Source organism: Gouania willdenowi, chromosome 20 (genome assembly GCF_900634775.1).
Source record: "Gouania willdenowi chromosome 20, fGouWil2.1, whole genome shotgun sequence".
Classification (NCBI taxonomy): Eukaryota; Metazoa; Chordata; class Actinopteri; order Blenniiformes; family Gobiesocidae; genus Gouania; species Gouania willdenowi.
The window spans coordinates 26,009,248-26,028,471 of record NC_041063.1 but is presented as its reverse complement, the minus strand read 5'-3'; the positions used below and the strand labels follow the sequence as shown (position 1 = coordinate 26,028,471).

Here is a 19,224-nt window from a genome sequence, read left to right as displayed (position 1 = left end):
CACTTTTCTACTTGTACTTGAGTACATTTTAAATTTCAGTACTTCTACTTGAGTAGGATATATTATTATTATTTACACCTCTGCATCTACTGCTGCATTCATCTTGTTCCTCGTGTCTGTATACACTCTGTTTTTTTCTCACTCAGTGGTTTTAGCTATTACACACACACACACACACACACACACACACACACACACACACACACACACACACACACACAGTCTATCCATCTCTGTCTGAGATACAATCTGACAAGGTCGGTCACAGTGATCCGCTGTCAGTCGGCCAGCGAGGGCATGCGTGCTATGATTAGAGGGGGTGATGAGGTCTGGGCACCAATGCGTGGGTGGGCATTGAAAGGTGCAAGTTTTGTGTGTGTGTACTGTGTGTGTGTGTGTGTGTGTGTGTGTGTGTGCTTGGACTCGGAAAGTGTGAGGTCTTCAAAGTTAAATAAAGGGTGTAGAAGATGACCTGGTTTATCAAAGATCTAGCGGAACATGAGAAACAACATGAAGAGAAGAGATCTGCAGAGGCTAAAACATTGACATCACTCCCTGAAACATAACATACGTGTATAGTTATTTGTCAGACTTTAAGGATCCTGAACACGAGTTCAAGGTGAGCTTTTATAGGAACGCAACACAAGATTCGACATGTCTGTTCATCCTGTCAAAACCTTTGCTACACACCCAACCACTTATTTTGTGGTGGGAATATGATTACTCACATGTGTCAAACTCAAGGCCCGGGGGCCAAATGTACATACGCCCCGTGTACGTATGGAGTAATGGGCCCCATTCATATATTGATATGTGTCAATGATTTGTTTCCACAAACTGTCGCAATATTTGATTCACAAATAAATGTGAAAACAACTTTAATGGAAATTGCCACAAAAAAAGGCCCCTCGGGCCCCTAATCAAATTGTGCGAGGCATAATCGTAATCTACGTTGAATTACCAGTTAAACGATATATCACACAACTATGTTCCCATCAATTTGGAAATTGCCAGAAATGGGGGTGGGCTCAGGGCCCCATTTGAAAAAAAAAAAAAAAAAGGGCTTCGAGCATCTCATCATATTCATTCATAGAGTATTTGAAAAATGACACGTACGGGGTAATGGGCCCCGTTTACTGTATATATTAGTATGTGCCGATGATTCGGTCAGTTTATCATTGGTATCATTTTGAGTCTGAAAATGGCTGAGAAAACAGTGTAAATTACTAAATAATTTAGTTGTAGATATCTCAGTAATCTCAGTACTGCTGCATAGGGACCAAAAATATCAACAGAAACTTTTCATGGAAATTATTCATTGAAATGAAGCCAAAATTGGGAGTAACTGGGAGTAATACTGTGTCATATCCAAACATAAATATTGGCATCCATGCAAAATAATACACTATACAAAAAATATACAAAAAATTCACAGATATATTTGGAAGTAGAACTTTACAATTATTCACGTGGAGTTTCATTAAATTCTCACACATTTAATGAAACTACAATATTTGCAGGGGTTGGCAGTTTTCACATGCTTGTACAACACAATAGAAGTCATTTTTACTCTCAAATTGTTGAAAGAAACCTATTTTTTTCTAAAATCCTACTCATCCTCAAATTATTGTATTTTTGTTGTGTGTATTTTTCTTCTTATTTGGTGCATTTTTGTTGTTGTTTCATGTATTTTTGTCATTGTTCAGTGTGTTTTTGGAGTAATTTCTGTGTATTTTTAATGTTGATTTATGAGCATTTGTTGTTGTTTTGTATTTCTTGTCATTTTGTGCCTTTTTGTTGTTTATTTGTATGTTTTGTATCACTCTGTGTATTTTTCTGTATTTGTTTGTTCTTGGAGTAGGTTTGAGTGTGTTCTTTGGGGGGCCGCACAAAATTAGACCAACGGCCACATGTGGTCAGTGCAACATGCGTCACGATTGAGGAATATTTTTTAAAAAAACAAAGATATCGCATCATAATTCAGACCAAAAACTGCAGTTACTGCAAAAAAAACAGGAAGGAAGGAATGCAGGCAGGAAGCTGCTAACACTGCGTAAAAGCGTGAGAAAATTGATCAATATTAATCAATGACCATTTGCAGAATTTACTGTGAGCTAATACTTAGGATAACTTCCTCCTTCTTCCTCCTTGACGCTTCCTAACCGTTACCTCCTCTTAAAACCTTTGTGTTGCATTCATGAAAGTATCATAGATGTGTAGAAAATGACACGCATACACAAGTTATCATTGCAGAGAAAACTTGATTTTTAATTGTTGTAATTATAGCCCACATTACATTATTAGTCCATAGTAGCCCACATTAGATTACATTGGGAAAAGCCAGTAATAACATTATAGTTGTGCTAACATTAGTTAACTAAGAAAAAAGACAAAATCATAACAAATCATTTCCTAGAGAGAAAAATTGGCAAAAAATCCAGTTGTTGGAGGTCAGGTTTAACATTTGCATCCAAAGCGGACTTTGTAGTCATGGCATTTTCCCCATTTCTGGTCCTTATTGCGGCAAACCAATCCCTCAGTTGGGTTGTACCTGAAACACAATAAAACAATGATCTTTTGTATCAAATCATGAAAATATCACGTCAAACATTAAATTGTTGGGTTATAAGCAAACCCATTTGTAATCAGGTAAATAAAAAAATAATTTTTGAATCTGCTTGTAAAGACAAACACATTTTTACCAGTAATATTGTATATTTTTTCCTCTAATTAAACTCACACATAGAATTTCTGTCCCGTGCTGCCGGCTGGAGTCGGGAAGCCTGTGGTCATAGCCTCGATGTAGAGAGGAGTATCACAAATCTGGTGTTTTTTCTTCAGGTATTTCAAAAGCTCCCAGTCTCCAGTTCCACTGGGATCATCGCGATCAAACCACTTGGTCCAGCACACTGCAAAGAGAGAAGAAGAAGGCTAAATAGATCTGTAGCTACTGGGAAACGGCTTTGTATTTCTTTCCTACTTATTCTATTTTGACCTGCTGTTACTCTGTCAATTCTTAACTGATCTCCACCATTCAAAGATGAAAATATTCCAGTGCTTAGTGGTAATGATGCTATCTAATTTGTAAAATTCTAACTCTCTTACTTTTAATGTAATTTAAGGTTTTATGTCAATGAGTCTGCTTGATTGGGTCTGTTAGAGTGTGACAGCTGCTGCTCATAAACGTTGAGGAAAAACTGCTGTTAAAGCTTTACTCCTGCAGCTACAGCAACAATTTGTAGCTTAACATGTTGCTACAATCTTTCTCTTTCATAGAATTATAGTATAATAATATATAATATAGTATATTAATAATGTGCTTAGCATTCACCTCTTAAGTTGCTTCCACACGTTTGACTTTTACCCTAGAAATTATTTGACCTTCCTTAGAGCAATTATCAGTAGAACCCTGTGAGTACAGACTACAAATATCTAAGCGTTTGGCAATTTTTTTTTTGAATTCTAATTTGCATTGTCGTGGCAATGCATTTTTATTATGTTATTGTTATCTTTTTTCTTTTTCTACAAACTATTCACATGTATAGACATATGAATGGCTAAACAGATTTGAGTCTTTTCCTGCTCAATATTGTAAATATAACACATATTTATATCATACCTCCATCATCACAGAAAGGCTGGGAGCAGCTGAAACGGACTTTGTAATCCTTGCACTTCTTATCCGGTTGGTCTTTCTTTCTACAGACGAATCCTGAAGTTGTGTCCATCCTGGAAGTTGACAAAAACATTTAGAAATAAGAAAAAGCTGCATCATCTTCTGAGAAAGTGCAATAGAAGTTTAATCTGGACTCACTTGTAAATCTTTTCCCCAGCTTGACTCACGCTTTGCCCAGACAGAGTCACAACCTCAATGTCTGCTGGATTGGGACAGATTTTCCCAGGGTTCTCTTTGCGAAGGCTTGAGAGTGTTTCCCAGTCCCCAGTACCACTGGGATCATCTCTATCAAACCACTTGGTCCAGCACTCTGAGATAGGAAAACAAGTTGTTTAGAAGTATAGGACCTTTGTCTGTGAATGTTTCAAATGAACTGAGAGGTGCTTACTGATGTTAGCTTGATAACATGGAAAAACTGAATGGAAATGAAGAAGCATTAGAAACAAGTGTCAACAAAGGGATCCTCCACTGTTTTTACAAATGTGGCCTAAAACCTTTGAAATGTCCTTATTAGTAGATCTATATCTAACAAAACACATTCATTTGCACCATATTTGTTTTATTAACTTTTAAAAATTAGACTGCTTTACCGTTTTAGAGCCAGTGTTATCACGTGATTGATGACAATGAAGCAGAGAAGTAGAGCTCTCCTAAGTGGCCTTTACTCTCCCTTAAACAGAGCGCCGATGACATGCTCTGGTGGCTAAAGTTAGACTCCCACCCAAAATTATTTCTATTCTCAGGGAGTGTGCATCCTCAACAGTCCGTGATTTAATCGCTAACTTCAGCCACCAGAGCGTGTCAGCGTACTGAGTCACAACTAATTTGATCCTCTTTCATTTAACAAAAGAGGTTTAAATCGACATTTTTAACTCTTCCTGATTATTTAGATCAACCAAAAGCAGCAGAAGTTATAATTTTGACTGAAAAATCTGCTAAATGATCTAAAAAGCTGCTAAATGATCTAAAAATCTGCTAAATGATCTAAAAATCTGCTAAATGATCTAAAAAGCTGCCTGAATGTTTCATTCTAACATAGATCTACTAATAAGTACATTTTGAAGGTTTTAGGCCACAATTGTGTAAAACAGTGGAGGATCTCTTAGACCATAGCAACAAAAATTGTTTTTTAATCTGTAAAGTAAAATCACTCACTTGGAAGGATCCCAATGTCTTTTGTAAGACAAACAAAAAAAGGAAGAACATTGGTTACATTTGGGTTTGTTTGTGTTTTGAAAGTGAAGTTAAAAGAGAAAACTTCCTACCTGGCTTCAATCCCTCTGGTTTCAATTGCTCTAGACCTTTTTAACAAATAAACAGAGTCTGATTTATTCATATTATAATAAATATAAACTATTTAATTTATAAACATTCTTTGAACGTCTTACCAGTTTCCTTTGTTGTATCTGTGGAGTAAAAAAAAGTCAGTGAAGTCCAAATTTATTTTAATTTAATGTAAAAAAAAAAAAAAAAACTGAATGCATCACGTAAAATACATTTGGTTCTCACCTTGTTTTTCAGTTGCTGCAGCACGTTTCCTCCTGGCGTCTGATTTAGAGGGAAAATTGTTTTAAGAATTAGTGTTTTTTTATTTATTTATTTAGAGTGTAGATAGGAAAATAAGGGAATGAAAGAAAAAACTTATATTTTTGTGAATGATGTCAGTAAAAAGATTTTAAACTGTTTTTAAATGTCCTACCAGCTTCCTCTGTTGTATCTGTGGAGTAAAAGAAAGTCAGTAAAGTCTGAATTTAGTTATTATTTAATCCAGGATACATTGAATGCATCACGTAAAATACATCTGGTTCTCACCTGGTTTTTCAGTTGCTGCATCACGTTTTCTCCTGATGTCTAATTCTGGGGGAAAGTGTTTAAGGATGAGTTTTTATTTATTTAGATTAAATTATGAAAATAAAAGAATAAAAGAAAAAAATCTTTGTGTTGATGATGTCAGAACTAAAAAGTGATATTGTTGTTGATTAGAACGTTTTACCAGCTTCCTCTGTTGTATCTGTTGAGGAAAAGAAAGTTAATAGAGACCAAATTTATTTTAATTTAATTTAAAAAAAAAAAAAAGAAAAAAAAATACACTGAATTCATCGCTTAAGTCAAAATACATTTGGTTCTCACCTGGTTCTTCAGTTACTGCAGCACGTTTCCTCCTGGCATCTAATTTAGAGGGAAAATTGTTTTAAGAATTAGTGTTTTTTTATTTATTTAGAGTGTAGATAGGAAAATAAGGGAATGAAAGAAAAAACTTATAATTTTGTGAATGATGTCAGAAAAAAGATTTTAAACTATTTTTAAATGTCCTACCAGCTTCCTCTGTTGTATCTGTGGAGTAAAAGAAAGTTAATAGAGACCAAATTTAATTTAATTTAATTTAATTAAAAATAAAAATAAAATAAAAAACAGGACACATTGAATGCATCACATAAAATACATCTGGTTCTCACCTGGTTCTTCAGTTGCTGCAGCATATTTCCTGCCTTCTAATTCTGCAGAGGAAAGTATTTTAAGATTTAGTGTTTTTTTTTTCTTTTTTAATTTAGAGTAAATTTATTTAAAATAAAAAAAAATAAATGAAGAAGGAAATAAAATAAAATTTAAAAAAATCATTGTGTGGATGATGTCAGAACTAAAAACTGATATTTTTCATGTGTTGATTTGAACGTTTTACCAGCTTCCTCTGTTGTATCTGTGGAGGAAAAGAAAGTTAATAGAGACCAAATTTAATTTAATTTAAAAAAAAAAAAAAAAAAAAAAAAAAACAGGACACATTGAATGCATCACATAAAATACATCTGGTTCTCACCTGGTTCTTCAGTTGCTGCAGCATATTCCCTGACTTCTAATTCTGGAGGAAAAGTGATGAAGATTTAGTTTATTTATTTATTTATTTAGAGTAAATAAAAAATAAAATAAGTGATATTTATCTGTGTTAAGACATAAAAAGATTTTAAACTATTTTTGAACGTCTTACCAGCTTCACCTGTTGTATCTGTGGAGGAAAAGAAAGTGAGTAGAGTTTGAAATTAATGTAATCAACAAAACCCAGAGTACATTGAATGCACCACGTAAAACACATCTGGTTCTCACCTGGTTTTTCAGTTGGGTCAGCTAATGTCTGGATGCTTTCTGTGAGAAACACCCCCCAAGAGAACAGTGAAAGTAAAACTTTACACATCATATTATAGTGTGTGTAGATTTCATATAGGTTATCAAAATGGAGAAATTTAGATTTTAAGAGACTCCAATTTTTAAACTAGACCCACCTGCAACCAGAACAGCAACAATGGCAACGAAGAGCTAAAACAAAAACAACAAAAAGCACTTATTTAAAAACCACTGCTTGAAAATACAATATATGAATGGCCCACGCATTTTGATGTTAGAAAAATTAGACATTTTTATCAATTGTTCCTTCACACTGTAAATTTTTAGTTTGACCGAATGAAGACTTTTTGAGAAATGGCCAATTTAGTGAGGAGGGTATAGTAATATAGCTCCACCTACTCTCTCAGAATATAGAAAAAGATCTGCTATACATCCTATCTGGTGGACATGCCAGCTCCTCTAAATAGGGTCTGGAACATGTTTGGTCCTTCAGTAAAGAACTTAGCTCCCTGTTATGTGATCAGCTTAGAGCTATGAACATAGACTGTTCACATCACTAATGATTAATCACATATATGCATTGGTTCTACGGTGACACGCTCTGGAAATGTTTCCTACTATTTTCATTGGCCCATAACTGCATGTGGAAATGTAAGAAAAAAAACTGATCTCTAGTTTAATTTATAGTATAAATGTTACTCTTTCTTGGAATACAAAACTATTTTTCTTATGCAACGTCTCTATTTTTATTTTGGAATCCAACTTAGGTTATTGTAGTTTTCCTCTGTGTCTAATAAATCATATTTTTTAAAACCAAAGTGTGTGAAATGTCCTGAACATGTGTTGAAATGACATGGAATGACCCATGGATGAAAATATTAAAGATAATACTTTACCAGTCGAAGCATGTTTGCAGAGCAACAGGAATCCTCTGTCAGGGAAAAATCAAATTAAAAACAAGCAGCATTAAAATGTGAAAAATAACACATGAAATAAGAGCGTGATGAATATTTACCCAATAGCCTTCTTAGGAAACACAGTATGGTGAACCTCTTCACCCAGTCTGCCTGTTTAAAGCCACTCCATGGCTTTTATAGTCACTTCACCTGATGAAGAAATATGTGTAAAATGACCCAGCCAAAGGTCGTGACCCCACAAACAAAAGAAAAAGGCGCAAGAAATGCAATGCATGAGTGAGATAGTCATCAGCGCTCAGACCACATTCTTGCATTTCAGATTTTTAAAATGAAATAAAAAGGAGTACAGACCTAATACAGAACTCCTATTTTATTGTCACTTAATAACTTTTTTGGCAAATATTGTAGTTTGATCACAACACTATTGATATGAGCTATAGAGATGTATATCAGTGAAATCACTTGTGTATGTGCATGTTGTCACAAAATCAGGTTGGATCCAGAACTGGTCATCTGGTATACCGAGCATCAACCAGGTGGGCCGTTGACCAAATGTGGGCCGGTCCGCTACGTTGTTTTTTTATTTTTATTTTGAGGAGTGAGTGGAGAGAGACATGGTAACAGGTGGCCAAAAATGGTCCAAAAGTGACAAAAAACATGGAAAGAAAAGAGTGAAAAGTGACTAAAATGAGGTAAAAGCAGTCAAGAGTGGCCAAAAAATGGGCAAATAAAAAGGAACCAGGTGGTATGTAAAGGCAAAGGGTAGAATAAATGGGTAAAACATGGCAAAGAATAGTGAAAAATGTGGAACAAAAAGAGGCAAAATGTGGAACAAAAAAGGAATATAGGAGTGTATTTATTGAGCAAAAATTAGCTTATTTGGGGTGAAAAGTGGCCAAAATTGTAAAGAAAGGACAAAAATTGGATAAAAGTGTAAAAAAAAAAAAAAAAGATAAAAAATAAGGTATTTATTGACAGAAGGAGCTCAAATCTGTAAAAGGTGTCAGAACTTTTTGAAAAAGGGCAAAAATAAGACAAAAACAGTTGCAAAAAGATTTTTAAAAAAATTTAAAAAAAAAGAGTTTAAAAGTTTCCCCTTTTAAAGGTTTTCTGTGGTAATAATAATTAAGACATAAAAAGCCACATGTATGGGCTGGTCTGGACAGAAAAAGCCAGGACTGAACTTTTGTCCCAGTCTCTCTGATTAAATCTGTTCTACATTTGGTATAATTTTACATTTTTAACGCACCAAACTGTTGCATTATAATGTATAATTCAGTGGTTCTCTATAACTTTTAAATCCAAGTCCCCCTTAATGTCTGACGACTACATTGTGCTCAGAATTCTGTGAAACAACATCTATAGATCATAATAATGGAATGAATGAGTGATAACACACATTTTAAAGAATCTTATTTGGTAAATAAGTGAATAAAACAATATTTAGTACCTCCTGAATAGATTTATTTCTATAGTTTTTGTCATTTACAGTCATATCCCTCAAATTTTGTGTCGTTTTGTGTATTTTGTTGTAGTTTTTCTGTTATTTTTTTTATTCAGTATATTTTTCTTTTATTTTGGGTGTTTTTGTTGTGCTTTTGTGAGTTATCATTTTTTACTAAAAATAAACATAAAACCCCATGTTTTTAATGCTTTTATTTGTTATATTTGCTATTTTTCCTCTCTCTCTCTCTCTAGTATTGTGTACCACCATTTGAGAAACACTAATGTATATGATATGAAACATATATTTATAGACTATATATTTCCATCCATCCATTTTCTGACCCGTTTGCTCCTTATTTCAGGGTTGCGGCAATTATCATATTTTGTTATTTGGTTAAAACAAGTCGAACACGTCACTGCAAAACAAGTGGTGGAGCGACATTTTTCCTACAGCGACATTTTTCCTACAGCTCTTTGTATTGAGCAACACAGCATAGATAACTATCATCATATAGTAGGGCTGTAACAAGTCCCTTTAGCAACAACTCCCTTCTAATCACCATTCGTTGTTGCCGTATCGATTCATGGACAATATTAGTTCATTTAGAAAGATTTGATCCAAAACGATTCAGTAACTTTTTAGCCAAAAAAATAATGTAACCAGTTTAACCAGTGTAAATAAATCCCTTTTTCTTTTTTTTTTTTTTTTTTTTTTTTTTAGTAAAGAGTGGTGCTGGCAGTTGCTTGCAGGCTAGATCATCAGGCTAAGAAAGAAAAATCAAGATTCAATGCAATTAGAACAGGAGTCCAACGCTCCTCAAAGCAGGTTATTTTATTTTTTCATCTTTTCCATGGAAATAAATTCTATGAGGAGATTTCGCCATTGGTTTATGTTTAAGGATTTTTTATCTTTCCAATTCACTAATATTGTTTTTTTTGCTATGGCAAGTGCCGCAAGGATGGATTGTGATTGGTTTGCTGGAATATCAAGCATAGTCAGGTCTCCTAACAGACATAGATTTGGAGACTGAGGAATCCTGTAGTCCAAAATGGAGGACAGTTTTTCAGTGATTAGAAACCAAAACTGTTGAACTGGCGAACAAAGCCATACGGCATGTAAATATGAATCAGCTGTTCCCTGGGTGCACTGAGAGCAGATGTCTGTTGGGGAGAAGCCCATTTTATACATTTTCTGTTGGGTAATGTGGGATCTGTGGAGGACCTTGTATTGAATTAGCTGAAGATTTGTGTTTTTAGTCATCTTAAAGGTATTGCAACAAATTTCTGTCCAGAAATCGGTGTTCATGGTGATTGAGAGTTCAGCTTCCCATTTAGCGATTGGTAAGTGATTAGAGTTAGTGTTCAAGAGTGTTCTGTATATTTTTGAGAGTTTTTTTGTTTTTGTTGAGATATTTTTCATATAAATAAAATAATGTAAATAAATACCTGAATACTGGACAGTACATGTGAGGTTTCATAGACCAGCTAGTTACTATGGTACCAGCTAATGGGGATCTTTAATAAAAACATTTAAAAAACATAGATTCCTGATGTTTCTTGTAAGGGAATCATCTGTAACTTAATGATGGACATAAACAAACAAGTAAACAACATTTAAAATGTATTCATATTTTATTTAAATAAAGTTTAACTCACAGTTTAAATTCACAGGATGTAAATGTTTCTGCTCTCATTTTCAATAAAAATACATATTAGGTACGGCCTGGGAAACATATTGAGTTTTCTAATTTGGCGATATAGAAAATTACAATATCACCCATAACAATACATTTTATTTTGTAATAAAAGACTAGTTTTCAGAGTTGTTTCTTTCTCTACTTCTGAGAACAACATGACAAGCACCGTTAGATGGATTTCTGAGTGCGTCCTAAACAAGCCACACTACAAACTCACTCACACGTGCTGTCTCTTAGAGGAGAAAAAAACAAAAATGACACATATTGTGCAGCTGTTTGTTAATAAATGAGCCTGTGTGATGTTTAAAAATATCAAGGTTTATACCGTATACTGGCATTTTCAGTAAAAAAATATTGAAATATGAATTCTGTTAGATATCTCCCAGCCCTAATATTAGGTTTACGGTCGAGGGTGGACACAGTGAGCTAATATTAATATTAAAAGAGCTTTAAAAATACATCCATATAAAGTCTGCTATGTTTAAATTGATTGATTAGCTTTTAAAACCATTTTAGATCCATTCATCTCAATCGGAAGGACAAGTTGCCGAGCACAGATCGATGTAGTTGGATCTTAGGAATATAAATCGATTCATTGATTTAATGGATGAATCTTGCTAACTTTTAAGCTAGCTGACCTGATTTGGTCACGTTTACTTCAATGAAGTTTTAAGTTGTAACAGAAAACTCTTGCTTTGACTTTTATGTTTTGACCTGTTTTCCAAAGAGTTGAACTTCCAAACATTTTGTGGTCATAAAGGTGAAACTGGTGGAAACCTTCTCACACAGACAGGTCGTAACCAGCAGAACATGTTCTACTCATAGTAGACACTTAACAGCATAGTTCAAATCCCATTTTACCTGTTTGTTAGTTGCTTAACTTGTCCTGCTAATCTGCTAATTTGCCTAAAGGTAACAGTTCTTCTCCACCTCTTCAATGTCGTGCATTTTTATTTTTTTTATCATCACAAAGAAGAAATTGAAGTGCATAAATAAGGCCTAACGCTGTTAGAAGTTCCATGAATACAAAGTTTGTTTTAGTAGTTTTTACCCTTTCTGCAGTAAGAACAGAAATAATGTTTTCTTGAATATTTTTAAAAGTTCAGACTCAATGAATTCATCCAGTTTTATTTAGTTTTTTTCTCACTACAGTGTGTTGGACCACATGGTTTGGTGGAGATGATCCCTCAGAAATGATCACTGGGAGAAAAAATTAAAGTTATCATCCACTGTTTTTACAAATCTGGCCTAAAATCTTTGAATTGTACTTATTTGTGGATCTATGTGTTACAAAATTCATTGTTATGCACTATATTTGTTTTATTCATTTCTAAAAATAGCGTTTTAGAGCCTGTGTTCCTCCATTTTGAAATGATTGATGATGTCACATGGCCCCACTGCCTGTAAACATCCCATTGTTTTTTATTGTTCTCAATATGAATTATGTTAGAATTTATAGTGAATTAATGAATTGATTAGAAGTGTTACATCTTACCTCCCTAAAATGTAATACTTATTTATAGAAACCTTTGTGGTCCACTTGTACCAGGATCAGATTTACATTTTTGGTTAAATTTTGAAGGTTGTTACAATACCTTTTATTTCATATTCTTCTTCAAAATAAAAGGCTTAACTACTTACCACAAATGAGAAGTCCTATTTACAATGATGTATTGTATTTTTGGGTCAAACTTGGACCAAATGTGCTAAATCTGGACCAAGTTGGACGGTCCAATAACGGCCCACCTTCAACAACTATATTGGGGAAACATTTAGACGTGGTTGGACGGCCCATTGGCAAATCAATTATTATGACTATATTTGGGCTAAAATTGGACCAAATTGGACGATCCTCTAACAACTAAATTTCAAGGACTATATTAAGGCTAAACCCAATTTCAACTGCTATTATTGGGGTCACCAACCTTTCTGAAGCCGTGAGCTACTTCATAGGTGCTGAAACTCACTTTATAAATCTTAAATTTTCACAATTTCACTGTAATTAGAGGTTAAGATAATAAGGAAGGCTACACTGTAACAGTAACTTTAAAAAGTTAGGAAATGTTGAGGTTTCAAGTACATGCAACACTTTTTTTTAATCAATGACCATTTGCAGCGTTTACTGTGAGCTAATACTCAGGATAACTTCCTCCTTCTTTTTCATCCACTAAATGATCTTTAGTTGTGATGCTTCCTAACCGTTACCTCCTCTTAAAACCTTTGTGTTGCATTCTTGAAAGTATCATAGATGTGTAGAAAATGACACGCATACACAAGTTATCATTGCAGAGAAAACTTGATTTTTAATTGTTGTAATTATAGCCCACATGACATTATTAGTCCATAGTAGCCCACATTAGATTACGTTGGGAAAAGCAAAAAAAGACAAAATCATAACAAATCATTTTCATAGAGAGAGAAAAATTGGCAAAAAATCCAGTTGTTGGAGGTCAGGTTTAACATTTGCATCCAAAGCGGACTTTGTAGTCACGGCATTTTCCCCATTTCTGGTCCTTATTGCGGCAAACCAATCCCTCAGTTGGGTTGTACCTGAAACACAATAAAACAATGATCTTTTGTATCAAATCATGAAAATATCACGTCAAACATTAAATTGTTGGGTTATAAGCAAACCCGTTTGTAATCAGGTAAATAAAAAAATAATTTTTGAATCTTCTTGTAAAGACAAACACATTTTTACCAGTAATATTGTATATTTTTTCCACTAATTAAACTCACACATAGAATTTCTGTCCCGTGCTGCCGGCTGGAGTCAGGAAGCCTGTGGTCATAGCCTCGATGTAGAGAGGAGTATCACAAATCTGGTGTTTTTTCTTCAGGTCTTTCAAAAGCTCCCAGTCTCCAGTTCCACTGGGATCATCGCGATCAAACCACTTGGTCCAGCACACTGCAAAGAGAGAAGAAGAAGGCTAAATAGATCTGTAGCTACTGGGAAACGGCTTTGTATTTCTTTCCTACTTATTCTATTTTGACCTGCTGTTACTCTGTCAATTCTTAACTGATCTCCACCATTCAAAGATGAAAATATTCCAGTGCTTAGTGGTAATGATGCTATCTAATTTGTAAAATTCTAACTCTCTTACTTTTAATGTAATTTAAGGTTTTATGTCAATGAGTCTGCTTGATTGGGTCTGTTAGAGTGTGACAGCTGCTGCTCATAAACGTTGAGGAAAAACTGCTGTTAAAACTTTAATCCTGCAGCTACAGCAACAATCTTTCTCTTTCATAGAATTATAGTATAATAATATATAATATAGTATATTAATAATGTGCTTAGCATTCACCTCTTAAGTTGCTTCCACAAGTAGAACTTTTACCCTAGAAATTATTTGACCTTCCTTAGAGCAATTATCAGTAGAACCCTGTGAGTACTAACTACAAATATCTAAGCGTTTGGCAATTTTTTTTTTTGAATTCTAACTTGCATTGTCATGGCAATGCAAATTGTATTACGTTATTATGTTGTGTTTTTTTTTTTCTACAAACTATTCACATGTATAGACATATGAATGGCTAAACAGATTTGAGTCTTTTCCTGCTCAATATTGTAAATATAACACATATTTATATCATACCTCCATCATCACAGAAAGGCTGGGAGCAGCTGAAACGGACTTTGTAATCCATGCACTTCTTATCCGGTTGGTCTTTCTTTAAACAGATGAATCCTAAAGTTGTGTCCATCCTGGAAGTTGACAAAAACATTTAGAAAATTATAAAAAATCTGCATCATCTTCTGAGAAAGTGCAATAGAAGTTTAATCTGGACTCACTTGAAAATCTTTTCCCCAGCTTGACTCACGCTTTGCCCAGACAGAGTCACAACCTCAATGTCTGCTGGATTGGGACAGATTTTCCCAGGGTTCTCTTTGCGAAGGCTTGGGAGTGTTTCCCAGTCCCCAGTACCACTGGGATCATCTCTATCAAACCACTTGGTCCAGCACTCTGAGATAGGAAAACAAGTTGTTTAGAAGTATAGGACCTTTGTCTGTGAATGTTTCAAATGAACTGAGAGGTGCTTACTGATGTTAGGTTGATAACATGGAAAAACTGAATGGAAATGAAGAAGCATTAGAAACAAGTGTCAACAAAGGAATCCTCCACTGTTTTTACAAATGTGGCCTAAAACCTTTGAAATGTCCTTATTAGTAGATCTATATCTAACAAAACACATTCATTTGCATCATATTTGTTTTATTAACTTTTAAAAATTAGACTGCTTTACCGTTTTAGAGCCAGTGTTATCATGTGGTTGATGACGATGAAGCAGAGAAGAAGAGCTCTCCTAAGGGGCCTTTACTCTCCCTTAAACAGAGCGCTGGTGACAATCTCTGGTGGCTAAAGTTAGACTCCCACCCAAAATTATTTCTATCCTCAGGTAGTGTGCATCCTCAACAGTCCGTGATTTAATCGCTAACTTCAGCCACCAGAGCGTGTCAGCGTACTGAGTCACAACTAATTTGATCCTCTTTCATTTAACAAAAGAGGTTTAAATCGACATTTTTAACTCTTCCTGATTATTTAGATCAACCAAAAGCAGCAGAAGTTATAATTTTGACTGAAAAATCTGCTAAATGATCAAAAAATCTGCTAAATGATCTAAAAAGCTGCCTGAATGTTTCATTCTAACATAGATCTACTAATAAGTACATTTTGAAGGTTTTAGGCCACAATTGTGTAAAACAGTGGAGGATCTCTTAGACCATAGCAACAAAAATTGTTTTTTAATCTGTAAAGTAAAATCACTCACTTGGAAGGATCCCAATGTCTTTTGTAAGACAAACAAAAAAAGGAAGAACATTGGTTACATTTGGGTTTGTTTGTGTTTTGAAAGTGAAGTTAAAAGAGAAAACTTCCTACCTGGCTTCAATCCCTCTGGTTTCAATTGCTCTAGACCTTTTTAACAAATAAACAGAGACTGATTTATTCATATTATAATAAATATAAACTATTTAATTTATAAACATTCTTTGAACGTCTTACCAGCTTCCTTTGTTGTATCTGTGGAGTAAAAAAAAGTCAGTGAAGTCCAAATTTATTTTAATTTAATGTAAAAAAAAAAAAAAAAACTGAATGCATCACGTAAAATACATTTGGTTCTCACCTTGTTTTTCAGTTGCTGCAGCACGTTTCCTCCTGGCGTCTGATTTAGAGGGAAAATTGTTTTATGAATTAGTGTTTTTTTATTTATTTATTTAGAGTGTAGATAGGAAAATAAGGGAATGAAAGAAAAAACTTGTATTTTTGTGAATGATGTCAGTAAAAAGATTTTAAACTGTTTTTAAATGTCCTACCAGCTTCCTCTGTTGTATCTGTGGAGTAAAAGAAAGTCAGTAAAGTCTGAATTTAGTTATTATTTAATCCAGGAGACATTGAATGCATCACGTAAAATACATCTGGTTCTCACCTGGTTTTTCAGTTGCTGCATCACGTTTTCTCCTGATGTCTAATTCTGGGGGAAAGTGTTTTAAGAATGAGTGTTTTGTTTTTATTTATTTAGATTAAATTATGAAAATAAAAGAATAAAAAAAAAATAAATCTTTGTGTTGATGAAGTCAGAACTAAAAAGTGATATTTTTCATGTGTTGATTAGAACGTTTTACCAGCTTCCTCTGTTGTATCTGTGGAGTAAAAGAAAGTTAATAGAGACAAAATGTATTTTAAGTTCATAAATTAAATAAACAATAAAATAAACAGACCACACTGAATTCATCACTTAAGTCAAAATACATCTGGTTCTCACCTGGTTCTTCAGTTGCTGCAGCACGTTTCTTCCTGGCGTCTAATTTAGAGGGAAAATTGTTTTAAGAATTAGTGTTTTTTTATTTATTTATTTAGAGTGTAGATAGGAAAATAAGGGAATGAAAGAAAAAACTTATATTTTTGTGAATGATGTTAGTAAAAAGATTTTAAACTATTTTTAAATGTCCTACCAGCTTCCTCTGTTGTATCTGTGGAGGAAAAGAAAGTTAATAGAGACCAAATTTATTTTAATTTAATTTAAAAAAAAAAAACAACAGGACACATTGAATGCATCACATAAAATACATCTGGTTCTCACCTGGTTCTTCAGTTGCTGCAGAATATTTCCTGCCTTCTAATTCTGCAGAGGAAAGTATTTTAAGATTTAGTGTTTTTTTTTTCTTTTTTAATTTAGAGTAATTTTATTTTTTTTAAAAATAAATAAATAAATGAAGAAGGAAATAAAATAAAATTTAAAAAAATCGTTGTGTTGATGATGTCAGAACTGAAAACTGATATTTTTCATGTGTTGATTTGAACGTTTTACCAGCTTCCTCTGTTGTATCTGTGGAGGAAAAGAAAGTTAATAGAGACCTAATTTAATCTAATTTAAAAAAAAAAAAAAAAACAGGACACATTGAATGCATCACAAAAAATACATCTGGTTCTCACCTGGTTCTTCAGTTGCTGCAGCATATTCCCTGACTTCTAATTCTGGAGGAAAAGTGATGAAGATTTAGTTTATTTATTTATTTAGAGTAAATAAAAAATAAAATAAGTGATATTTATCTGTGTTAAGACATAAAAAGATTTTAAACTATTTTTGAACGTCTTACCAGCTTCACCTGTTGTATCTGTGGAGGAAAAGAAAGTGAGTAGAGTTTGAAATGAATGTAATCAACAAAACCCAGAGTACATTGAATGCACCACGTAAAACACATCTGGTTCTCACCTGGTTTTTCAGTTGGGTCAGCTAATGTCTGGATGCTTTCTGTGAGAAACACCCCCCAAGAGAACAGTGAAAGTAAAACTTTACACATCATATTATAGTGTGTGTAGATTTCATATAGGTTATCAAAATGGAGAAATTTAGATTTTAAGAGACTCCAATTTTTAAACTAGACCCACCTGCAACCAGAACAGCAACAATGGCAACGAAGAGCTAAAAAAAAAACAACAAAAAGCACTTATTTAAAAACCACTGCTTGAAAATACAATATATGAATGGCCCACGCACTTTGATGTTAGAAAAATAAGACATTTTTATCAATTGTTCCTTCACACTGTAAATTTTTAGTTTGACCGAATGAAGACTTTTTGAGAAATGGCCAATTTAGTGAGGAGGGTATAGTAATATAGCTCCACCTACTCTCTCAGAATATAGAAAAAGATCTGCTATACATCCTATCTGGTGGACATGCCAGCTCCTCTAAATAGGGTCTGGAACATGTTTGGTCCTTCAGTAAAGAACTTAGCTCCCTGTTATGTGATCAGCTTAGAGCTATGAACATAGACTGTTCACATCACTAATGATTAATCACATATATGCATTGGTTCTACGGTGACACGCTCTGGAAATTTTTCCTACTATTTTCATTGGCCCATAACTGCATGTGGAAATGTAAGAAAAAAAACTGATCTCTAGTTTAATTTATAGTATAAATGTTACTCTTTCTTGGAATACAAAACTATTTTTCTTATGCAACGTCTCTATTTTTATTTTGGAATCCAACTTAGGTTATTGTAGTTTTCCTCTGTGTTTTATAAATCATATTTTTTAAAACCAAAGTGTGTGAAATGTCCTGAACATGTGTTGAAATGACATGGAATGACCCATGGATGAAAATATTAAAGATAATACTTTACCAGTCGAAGCATGTTTGCAGAGCAACAGGAATCCTCTGTCAGGGAAAAATCAAATTAAAAACAAGCAGCATTAAAATGTGAAAAATAACACATGAAATAAGAGCGTGATGAATATTTACCCAATAGCCTTCTTAGGAAACACAGTATGGTGAACCTCTTCACCCAGTCTGCCTGTTTAAAGCCACTCCATGGCTTTTATAGTCACTTCACCTGATGAAGAAATATGTGTAAAATGACCCAGCCAAAGGTCGTGACCCCAGAAACAAAAGAAAAAGGCGCAAGAAATGCAATGCATGAGTGAGATAGTCATCAGCGCTCAGACGACATTCTTGCATTTCAGATTTTTAAAATGAAATAAAAAGGAGTACAGACCTAATACAGAACTCCTATTTTATTGTCACTTAATAACTTTTTTGGCAAATATTGTAGTTTGATCACAACACTATTGATATGAGCTATAGAGATGTATATCAGTGAAATCACTTGTGTATGTGTCACCAAATCAGGTTGGATCCAGAACTGGTCATCTGGTATACCGAGCATCAACCAGGTGGGCCGTTGACCAAATGTGGGCCGGTCCGCTACGTTGTTTTTTTATTTTTATTTTGAGGAGTGAGTGGAGAGAGACATGGTAACAGGTGGTCAAAAATGGTCCAAAAGTGACAAAAACATGGAAAGAAAAGAGTGAAAAGTGACTAAAATGGGGTAAAAGCAGTCAAGAGTGGCCAAAAAATGGGCAAATA

At 34.0% G+C, this 19,224-nt stretch overlaps 2 protein-coding genes and 1 long non-coding RNA gene across 3 annotated transcripts; all 3 read right to left on the bottom strand.

The window, feature by feature from the left end:
• Positions 1–2,457: 2,457 nt before the first annotated feature.
• LOC114454029 (cartilage intermediate layer protein 2-like) lies at positions 2,458–6,515 on the bottom strand. Its single transcript, XM_028434106.1, has 6 exons — positions 6,479–6,515; positions 6,357–6,374; positions 3,815–3,986; positions 3,620–3,729; positions 2,741–2,909; positions 2,458–2,551 (listed from the first exon to the last, which is right to left on the bottom strand). Exons 1-6 carry the CDS (start codon positions 6,513–6,515, stop codon positions 2,458–2,460), a joined length of 600 nt encoding a protein of 199 aa, XP_028289907.1.
• A 149-nt stretch (positions 6,516–6,664) lies between these two features.
• LOC114482179 (uncharacterized) lies at positions 6,665–7,848 on the bottom strand. The gene is made up of 5 exons (XR_003676315.1): positions 7,809–7,848; positions 7,690–7,724; positions 6,952–6,985; positions 6,776–6,814; positions 6,665–6,677 (listed from the first exon to the last, which is right to left on the bottom strand). It is a non-coding gene; the product is annotated as an uncharacterized LOC114482179 (long non-coding RNA).
• Positions 7,849–13,309: 5,461 nt separating this feature from the next.
• LOC114454028 (mucin-5AC-like) lies at positions 13,310–18,634 on the bottom strand. Its single transcript, XM_028434105.1, has 22 exons — positions 18,601–18,634; positions 18,482–18,516; positions 17,744–17,777; positions 17,568–17,606; positions 17,452–17,469; positions 17,288–17,329; positions 17,163–17,180; positions 16,935–16,976; positions 16,807–16,824; positions 16,617–16,655; positions 16,477–16,494; positions 16,281–16,325; positions 16,168–16,185; positions 15,978–16,016; positions 15,857–15,874; positions 15,734–15,769; positions 15,624–15,641; positions 14,897–14,923; positions 14,647–14,818; positions 14,450–14,559; positions 13,593–13,761; positions 13,310–13,403 (listed from the first exon to the last, which is right to left on the bottom strand). The coding sequence occupies exons 2-22, from the start codon at positions 18,491–18,493 to the stop codon at positions 13,310–13,312; spliced, it is 1,026 nt and encodes a 341-aa protein (XP_028289906.1). The 5' UTR covers positions 18,494–18,516; positions 18,601–18,634.
• Between the last annotated feature and the right edge of the window lie 590 nt (positions 18,635–19,224).

Coding starts and splice junctions, on each gene's coding strand:
- LOC114454029 (XM_028434106.1), bottom strand. CDS start 6,515: ATGCTGCAGCAACTGAAGAACCAGGTGAGAACCAGAT. Junction 3,730..3,814: donor GCTGGGGAAAAGATTTACAA/GTGAGTCCAGAT, acceptor GTCAACTTCCAG/GATGGACACAACTTCAGGAT. Junction 2,552..2,740: donor ACGGGACAGAAATTCTATGT/GTGAGTTTAATT, acceptor ATTGTGTTTCAG/GTACAACCCAACTGAGGGAT.
- LOC114454028 (XM_028434105.1), bottom strand. Junction 17,607..17,743: donor TGTTGCTGTTCTGGTTGCAG/GTGGGTCTAGTT, acceptor TGTTTCTCACAG/AAAGCATCCAGACATTAGCT. Junction 14,819..14,896: donor ATGTTATCAACCTAACATCA/GTAAGCACCTCT, acceptor TTCCTATCTCAG/AGTGCTGGACCAAGTGGTTT.